The following is a 10007-nucleotide window of genomic DNA, read 5'->3' on the forward strand; positions in this document are numbered from 1 at the left end:
TCCTGTGTCATGCCAACAGTAAAGCATCCTGACACCATTCATGTGTGGGGTTGCTTCTCATCCAAGGGAGTGGGCTCACTCACAATTCTGCCCAAAAACACAGCCATGAATAAAGAATGGTACCAAAACACCCTCCAACAGCAACTTCTTCCAACAATCCAACAACAGTTTGGAGAAGAACAATGAATTTTCCAGCACGATGGAGCACCGTGCCATAAGGCAAAAGTGATAACTAAGTGGCTCGGGGACCAGAATGTTGAAATTTTGGGTTCATGGCCTGGAAACTCCCCAGATCTTAATCCCATTGAGAACTTGTGGTCAATCCTCAAGAGGCGGGTGGACAAACAGAAACCCACTAATTCTGACAAACTCCAAGAAGTGATTATGAAAGAATGGGTTGCTATCAGTCAGAGGTCCTGAAAAAGAAGGGCCAACACTGCAAATACTGACTCTTTGCATAAATGTCATGTAATTGTCGATAAAAGCCTTTGAAACTTATAAAATGCTTGTAATTATATTTCAGTACATCACAGAAACAACTGAAACAAAGATCTAAAAGCAGTTTAGCAGCAAACTTTTTGAAAACTAATATTTATGTAATTCTCAAAACTTTTGTTTGGCCACAACTGTATATATAACTTTTTTTCTGAGTAAGATTAAGTAAATTAAAATATTTGGATAAAAGTGGGTGGTTTGTCCATGTAATGTAAGTTAACACCAAATAAAAGAGAGAGGGAGAGAGATATTTTGTGTTCTACAGCAGACAGAGTCACATCGCGTGATTCATAACTCTCCAGTCCAGTAGGAGGCGGAATGGGATTCGTGTTCACATTCAATCCAGATTTGGAGACGCGCCTGGGCACTGGGCAGCTGATGACCGTGTCTATTGTACTGTGTGTGTGTGTGTGTCGGACTCTAAAGGCCAATGCCTGACTGTCATGGACAGATTTTGCATGAATTTCTGGATGCTATCAGAGGACAATCCCGGGCTCTCTGAAGACGACTGAGAGACGATTGAGAAAAAGTAGGTGTGTTTGAGGACTATGTGAAATAACTGAGCTAGCAGCTAATGTTAACAGTAGCTAACACATCTACTTCCTTAATTTATTGCTTATTTTAATCAACGAGCTGATATCAATTTACTCTCAAATACACACATATTTCGTTTTTCTGTTTTTATTGTAAGGCCATACAGAGTAGGTTATTATGACACCCATACAAGCTTTACATACAAGTCGTTCTTTGTCTTATTTGCAGTAAAAGCGGATTCATGGCGTTAACTAATTCTTTGTGTTTAACAGATATATTTGCGTCATACTAGATTTTTGAAGTAAATGTTTCTCTCAGGTTTAGTTTAACCAAACAGCTACTGATGGTCAAAGATGTGCAGATAACTACTTCACCATGGTAACCATTGCTTCCGCTCTACATTTGTTACCACCATAAAATTGGTAATAGCCACCACTGTTATAAAACACAAAAGAAACAAAATACCAGACACGTTATCAAATCTTACGTTGTTTGTTAATGAGATGATAAGGTAGTCCCATAATGTATTGATTTACTGTAGACCGTACACGTGATGTTTTGCTGAAAACGATTGTTAGCATGAAAATGTTTTTAAGCACCATTAAAAGTAAATAAATCCTTGACTAAAATTTATATTTTAATTAAAAACGCATAACCATGTAGTATTCGATAAAATTCTACCAGTACTGAATTAAATCTATTAATCAACGGCAGAGTTATCGGATCTGATGAAGATTATATATATTTTAGTGAATAAAGTATCATATTTCGTTAGGGTACACCAATATAAAATGCGGGACGCTATTAATTGGTTATTCTACAATTAATTGTACGACAAATTATACGACAGCTGGAAAATACTATAAATTGATAAACGTGATGACGTTTAATGTCTCTGACAGCGTCTGTAGTCTCTGTAGTATTAAATAGTTCCTCTTCTTATGTATATATTATTCGTTAGTTTTCAGGTCATGGATTTCCCGGGGCATTTTGAGCAGATCTTCCAGCAGTTGAACTACCAGCGTCTGCATGGACAGCTGTGCGACTGCGTGATCATGGTTGGTAGTCGTCATTTCAAGGCTCACCGTGCCGTCCTGTCCGCCTGCAGTACACATTTCCGAGCCCTGTTTACTGCTGCTGAGGGAGACGCCAGTACGAGGATGATCCACCTGGACTCAGAAGTGGTGACCGCTGAAGCATTTGCTGCACTCATGGACATGATGTACACGTCCACGCTGATGCTAGGAGAGAGTAACGTGATGGATGTCTTGCTGGCGGCTTCTCATCTGCATCTGAACGCTGTGGTGAAAGCCTGTAAGCACTACCTTACAACTCGTACTCTACCCATGTCTCCTCCGGCAGACCGTAGTGGTCAGCATCACGCCGAGCAGCAACAAGCAGCAGCGGCTGCGAACTCTCATCTCCAGCGTTCATTTCTGCTTCAACAGCTCGGCCTGAGCCTGGTCAGTTCTGCCCTGAGTGGCGCTGAAGACGGGGGAACAGGGACCGGGAGGAGAACGGGTTCAGCGTGTGGTAGCGGGTTGGTGGATCAGCACGGTTCTCACCCGGGACGCCGTTTCCTGAAGCGCAAACAGCCCTTGTCCCTGATCGCTTCGGAACGGGGGAGACCACGGCTCTCCACACAGGTGGAGGGGATTGTGGGGGAATCGGGGGGCCGAGAGGGTGGAGAGGAGCTTCTGTCTCCAGATTCCCATAGTAAAATGGTGGATGAGGTCGTCGCTGGGGTCATTCCAGGGGATGATGGAGGTTTACTAGAACGAGATGGGTACCGCAGGGGACTGACCCATGAAGACATGCAGCTTCCCAGTCAGTCGGATGGAGGAAGGGGACCAGGACCTGAAAAAACATTGCTGCTGCCATGCAAAGAGGAGTACCCAGATGCGAGCCGTCACCATACTGAGGGGATGAAGATAAAGAACGGAGGTGAGGAAGAAGAGGAGCAGCACATGCAGGTCGTGGTGAAGAGTGAGCCACTGAGTTCACCCGATGCTGCTGATGAGACTAGCGATGTTACATCTCAGGCAGAAGGGAGTGACCAGGTAATTCTTTTTGATTTTGTATTTAGTTACTGTTTTGTTACCTAACACTAACTGATTCGTGAGTGTTTCACCAGATTGTCTCAGGTAAGTATTTTGCTCTTTGAAACAAACTGCATGCCTTTCCAATCTAGAAAATTAGTAGTCAATTTCAATCCATTTCCAAAAGGCAGTGCTGTCACGATGTCAAGCTAAGATCTAGTTTTATTTATTATAATTTTCCATTTTTTATATAAATTGTTCCTGAAAAAAGTACACCACCACCGTTTAAAAGTTTGAGGTAGGTAGGATTTTTCTTCTTGATAGAAATTAATATGCAGCAAGGATGCATTAAATTGATCAAAAGTCAAAGTAAAGACCTTTACACTGTTATAAATATATATATATATATAAAATGCTGTTCTTTAGAATTTTCTGTTTAACAAAAAACAAAGAATAATTTCGACACTGCTAAAAATTGTTCTTGAGCCCCAAATCAACATACAGAGTGAATTTACATTTATCAGAATAAAAATATATTTTTGAATAGAAAAATTATGTAATAATATTTCTAAATATTTCTATTTGTGAATATTTGTGATCAAAATGCAGCATAAGAGAGCTCTTTTAAAAACGGCCTAAACAAAAGCACAAAAAAGTTACAATATATTTGTCAGATTTCCGTCTTTTGTCGTCGTCTTTTTTTAAAACAAAAGCAGCAAAAAAAAAATTGTGATACAATTTTGTTATATACTTGCTAGATTACTTTCTTTACTTTTTTTAACAAGAGAAGCTAAATTTACAATAAGATCGTTGTTTTATTTTACTTCTGGATCAAAATTTGTTGCCATGCTTAAGCATATTGCCTATGTAGAAAATAGTTGCCTGGTCGGCGACAATAGCCTTGTGGGGAGTGCGCCAACATGAAGCACCATTGAGGTACGGGCGTCCTGATTTCGAATCCTGACTGAGGAGCTTTCCTGGTGCTGCCCCTCATATATCTCTCCCACTCAGAGGTGGGTAGAGTACCCAATAACTGTACTCAAGTAAAAGTAAAAGTACTTCTAGAAATATTTACTCAAGTAAAAGTAAAAGTACTAGTCTTGAATAGTTACTTGAGTAAGAGTAAAAAAATATCGGATAAAAATCTACTCAAGTAGTTAGTTACTAGTTACTTTGGGTCATATATACTGAGCCTATTTTTATTTAGATATATAGATAAAATGTATGTAATGTATGTGTGCGTGTATAAATGTATATATTTCATCAGCCTTTACTCCAATTTATGTAATTTATTATAAAACCCTGTCTGTTTACTTAAGTAACAGATATAGGTGTCATGCCATAACATATTTTTAATACGACTGACTTTATATTAAATGTGAATTTAACATTGAAAGTTAATGTGATATAAATATTGCTACTAATCTTTCATTGTTCAGAAAGAGAGCAAATAACATTTACATTATTAAAGATAATTTTCACTGACAGTCTAGATTTCAATCACTCTCAGAAACTCCCATTAAAATCACTGAAACTGTTAACACTATGAAATCAATATCTTAATTAAAGATTCGTACACACATCTGCACTTTGTTGTTCCTGCGAGAGAATTCGCCAGAAAGAGGTATTCAGTCAGTGAGCGAGTGAAGGAAGCACCGGTATTTTAGCGATGACTCATCTGAACACCTCTGATTGGCCAATGCTTTAATAAGCTCAAAAGAATCATGTGTGATTGGTTATAATGCGCAGCGCTGTATAAACGCATCTATCTCTGGCTCAGCGCCAGCAAGCAATCACAGATCTGAATTTAGCAGCTGATAATATGACTCGCTGAACGTACTTGCACCAGTGAGATTGTATTAAAATTAATAAAATCTTAATCGGCTATGTTTTGTCTTTTGGAAGCTGCATTCAACTTGACTCCCCTCTGTTATAAGCCACACACGTACAACAAACTAATGTCACAGTGGTATCGTGTACTGTAATCGAATGTAGCCCAAGTTATTACCTGTTAAACAGTAGACAGCACACGCGGTGTTCATCTAATAAGGATCTCCATCGCTAGCAAATAATAACCTTTGCAGATTTCAATTCAGTGCAGTTCCAGCCACGTTTTCAACGCTCTTTCTGTTCTTAAACGTTACAACTCCGAGTGAACCACTTCAGAGGCTCAGCGCGTGCGGCAGGGAACTGAACGACTCATTCAAACTGATTCATGAACCAATTCACTCGTTTGCCAATTGGTTTGATCAAGCCTTTGAACAGAATTGACTCAAAAGAATGAATCATTCGCGAATGGGCATCGCTCATTGCCCAGAGAAAAGTAGACGGCGCGTTTGGAATAAACTGAAGCATTTATAACATTTATTGCATTAAGATAAAGTAACGAGAGGAGCGTCGCCCACAGTAACGAAGTAAAAGTACAGATTTTTCCCCAAAAATTTACTCAAGTAAGAGTATAAAGTACCCATCTTTAAATATACTCCGAAAAGTATTCGTTACCCCAAAAAATTACTCAAGTAAATGTAACGAAGTAAATGTAACTCGTTACTACCCACCTCTGCTCCCACTACACTTCCTCTCTCTTATCTACACTGTCCTAAAGGCAAAAAAGAAAATAGTTGCCTGGGGTGTTACCAAGATGTCCAACAACTGACTTGTATTAAAGGGACTGTAAATAATTAGTATGATGTTTCTACAGGTGGAGCCAGTTGGAGAAAAGCTGGAATTGAGTCCTGAGGGCAGTGAGCGCAGCTACTCCGACCCCCAGCCCAGCTCTGGGCCGCTGATTAAAGGAAACAAGGGGTTAGGAGCAGCAGAAGACCGAGGAAGAGGAGAGGAGCTCTCCTGCAGTGATGCTCTAGAGTCCTCCTCTGGACTGCACATCTCCAGTTTCCTCAGCGCGAAGGCCTTTGCTGGCAGAGGGACATCATCTAACCCTGCTAACAGTCTTGACAATGTTCCCAACACAACAACCGGAGAGTTTCAAGCAGACCACGATTCCTCTCGCTTCTTCCTCCCAGCCGATTCCATCAACACTTCATCTTCCTCTCTGCAGCTCCTTCCAGGCGAAGCACAGGTCTGCTCTGACCTGCAGCCTGAGTCCCTTTTTCTGCGGCCAATGCATGATGGGATGGCATCATCCTCTTCATTAGCAGCGTCCCGTGGTGGATCGGTGGACCAGCTTGCACTAGAGTTCCAGCGAAACATTTTGGGATTACAGACCTTCCCTCGTTCTTCCAGGGGTGGAGCAGGAGGGTGCCAATCATACCGGCGCATCGCTCCCAAAGTTCCACCAGGAGGTGCTTCAACACTTACAGACAGCCCTCAGCAGCTTGATGCTGCCTCCTCATCCTCTTCCTCCTCAGTGCTTCTTAATGGAGTGAACTTAATGGAGAGTTCTGTTACCGTAGGTCAAAATGTTGGCAGCTCCAACTTGAACCCGCTACCCCAGTTGACAAGAGCCTCTGCAGATGTTCTGTCAAAATGTAAGAAGGCACTGTCCGAGCACAACGTTCTAGTGGTTGAAGGCGCCAGGAAGTATGCCTGCAAGATCTGCTGTAAGACGTTCCTCACTCTAACGGACTGCAAGAAACACATCCGAGTTCATACGGGAGAGCGTCCATACGCCTGTCTGAAATGCGGCAAGCGCTTTAGTCAGTCCAGTCACTTGTACAAGCACTCGAAAACAACCTGCTTACGATGGCAGAGCAGTGATATGTCTAACACCCTGCTCTAATTCAACCGCAGGCACTCCAATAGCACCATACAAGGAGTGAGCAGATCTGTACACTGTAATCTCACATCCACCATTATAGTAGGTATAGGAACTTTTTTTTAGGTGTTTCATGGCTGTGGTATGTTGTTAACATGCTTCCAGTTAACATGCCGTCGATGGTACAAATTCCAGAGATAGTTCACACAGAAATGTTCCAAACCTGTGACCTAGAAAAAAATGAAAAAAAGTATTTTGCGTTCCTGCAGAAGAAGAAAGTCATACAGGTTTGGAACATGAGGGTGAGTAAGTGATAACAGAATTTTCATTTTTGGGTGGACTGTCTCTTTAAGTTTCACTGTGAAATGTTTTCAAAAGAACTGAAATCAGACAGAACCTTAGAAGACCAATCCTGTGTCCTGATGATAGAAGCTTGCTGTGGAAGTCAGAATTGTATTGTCAGCTGTGTACTGTTGATGTATTTTAGCTTCTGAAGTTGTCTGCATATTCTGAACTGAAGCATCAAAAGGAGATTCATCATTTTTCATTTAGGTGCACCTTTAGGCCAGTGGATCTCGACCATGGGCCCCACTAGGTGGCCTCGGCAAACATCCAGGAGAATCCCAATAAGTCTTAAAATTATTTAAATTTAGATATATTAACTTAATCTTGATTCAAATTTTAAACATTTAAAAAATCACAACATTGAACTGACATCATATTTTTGACTTTATTATGATAGAAGTGCATATCAACTTTGAATATTGTCTTAAGCTTAAGTGGGGTCCTGGAGTCAAAAAGGTTGAGAAGCACTTAAGTTCCAGTGGTTTAAGTTACAAAACTATGTGAGCTGCCTGCCTGACTGTTTACAGTTTATTTTGGCAGCCACTAAGGCAGCATACTCAGAACTCAAATGAAACCTCACATTGGAACATCTGGAAAGAACATGGGCAGTTGTACTTTTATGTTTCCCCACGAAATTTGCCTTAATTTTTAATTTGTTTTTGGCAAACTTATATATTAGTAGTTTTGCCTTTGCTAACACAAAGTTTCTCAGGTGAACTGATAAAGTTTTTAGGGCGAACATAAAACTCAAAAGCTTTGAAATCTAATTGGTCCTCCCATCTCACTTTATCCCACTTAGGGGTCCTGTATAACTTAGTCTTGCGTAACCAGACCTTCTGACTTTAGCCAACGGTCTGTGGGAGAGACGTCTGAGGCTGAGACTATGTATAACGTAGTTAATTGCAAAGGAGTTTGACTCAAAGTCCATTTCAAGCCTACGGTCAGCTATTTTGGGCATCCAAGACTAAGTGCTATTTACCTTCTAAGTGCTAAAAACTTTCCACACAACATATTTCAAATCGGCAACCGAGTCTGACATTAGCTGTCTGATAAGTTTTTTTGTTCTACTCAAAAAGCTTATATTTCTGATTGTCTCTATGGCAGCTGGAGATTTTATTCAGAAGGTGGGAATTATTCCACCATATTTTGCATTGCACTTTCTCCCATTTATAGTAATGAGTGCACCTTCTTGGTTTATCTAAAGTATGGGTGGAAAACTCAGTTCCTGGATAGCCACAGCCCTGCAGAGTTTTTTTAGTATTACATTCATTGTGTGGGATACATGTGATGCTGCTTTCGAGAAATGTCCTTATGGTTCAGTCTTCACAGCAAGATAATGTCTGAGATGTTTTAAATTCTGTCTAGGGCAGGCTGTCTATGCTTACTAGGTTTTGGAACACCGCAAATATGTAGAAGAATAACCTTGCACAGTCACTACTGTTACACTTTTACTGTTACAAGGTCAAATAAATAGATTTCTATAATAAGACAAATCTTTTGACCACACGTGGAAATATGAGCAGAATTGACCTTGTTGCCTATATTTCCCTGAACTAACAAACACTTTGTTTCTTGACTGTCGATTAACACAAAATGATTCTTGTTTTCTGTGAACAATAATCATTATGTTGTATTCTTGAAAATATGAATGCGTTAAGACAAAATATGTCCCCTTTGCACAGAAGAGGTAATTGTAAGGAACATTTTTTACTAAAGCATTGTGTATTTGTGCCTGTTTATGTTGTATTCGGATTTCTTACACTAAATTGACAAATGCAGACAGAAATCATGCACCGAGCACTGCATAAATGGACATTTAGCCTGAAATCCTGAGACCATCCTCTGTTTTGATTCTGTTGATGCCCCTGTGGCTGAAATTAATATTCGCACTGAGAGAACGTTAGACTACAGTGTTTATAGGTACACATTTTCCATTTAAACTAAGATACTAAAGAACCTGCTTACTGATTAAATTCATGTTGACGAATTTTAAAGGAAGCTATTGGTGATGAAGTGGTCACTTTAAAAAAAGGCTGTTACAGTCATGTGTCTCTTTTGACCTTCCAGTGCACAGAGAGAAAACCATTATGTAAAAATTGCACCTTCCGTCTTTAAGGCTTTAATGTTTTACGGTTTGTGGAGTAACACATACTAAACAAATAGAACATGCTGTAAATTAAAATAGATGTTCAGTCATTGTAATAGTGGTTGTTTATGGATACTTTTAGGGGAAATATAAGAGTCTTGTCCTAGTAGTTTGTGAGAAGTCTTGTCTTTCTGTGATTTGTATGATGTTGTACTGAGAGGAGTCCTTAAATACTCTTAAGTATAATCGTTAAGATTAAGAAGCTGCTTCATTAAACACATTCCAACCTGTAAATAAGCTGTTACTGCAGAACTTAGCATTTTATTCATGCCATCTTTTATTTAACCGTAGTAATGTTTTTTTTCCCCCTTTGTGGTAAATATTGCATCTATTTGATTGGATGGACTCAGAGATTCTAAATATGAAACATCATCACTTAACCCCTCATTAAATACTAAATAAGACTAAATTTAAAGTAAAATGGAGACATTTCAGTATAAATTATTGTCCTTTGTTAATATTTTTTTCCTTCAAATTATTCATTAAGAATGTATGATTACACGCCTGTGCCCGAGTGTTTCAACATTCCTAGTATAATCAACTAAATATACTGGGGATGTCCAAAGTCCAAAACGTGGTTGAATTTATACATTAATTGTCAAGCAACAGTTGACCTTAAGTGTATGTACATATCATGTGTTAAATGTAACTAATCATACAGTATTTTTTTCTTTAAATGACCTGAATCACAGTGGAAGTGAAACAACTGTCTAATGTGATTTATTATTATTAG

At 39.5% G+C, this 10007-nt stretch overlaps 1 protein-coding gene across 2 annotated transcripts; it reads left to right on the forward strand.

Moving 5' to 3' along the window:
- The first annotated feature begins 868 nt into the window (after positions 1-868).
- On the forward strand, positions 869-8035 carry LOC132143559 (zinc finger and BTB domain-containing protein 5-like). 2 transcript variants are annotated; one of them, XM_059553892.1, is made up of 3 exons: positions 869-1028; positions 1991-3089; positions 5770-8035. In XM_059553892.1, the coding sequence occupies exons 2-3, from the start codon at positions 2001-2003 to the stop codon at positions 6805-6807; spliced, it is 2127 nt and encodes a 708-aa protein (XP_059409875.1). In that variant the 5' UTR covers positions 869-1028; positions 1991-2000; the 3' UTR covers positions 6808-8035. The 2 variants fall into 2 exon arrangements, with proteins under 2 accessions (XP_059409875.1, XP_059409874.1); XM_059553891.1 differs by having other exon boundaries at positions 869-1024.
- Positions 8036-10007: the final 1972 nt, after the last annotated feature.

This window comes from Carassius carassius, chromosome 7 (assembly GCF_963082965.1).
Source record: "Carassius carassius chromosome 7, fCarCar2.1, whole genome shotgun sequence".
Taxonomy (NCBI): Eukaryota; Metazoa; Chordata; class Actinopteri; order Cypriniformes; family Cyprinidae; genus Carassius; species Carassius carassius.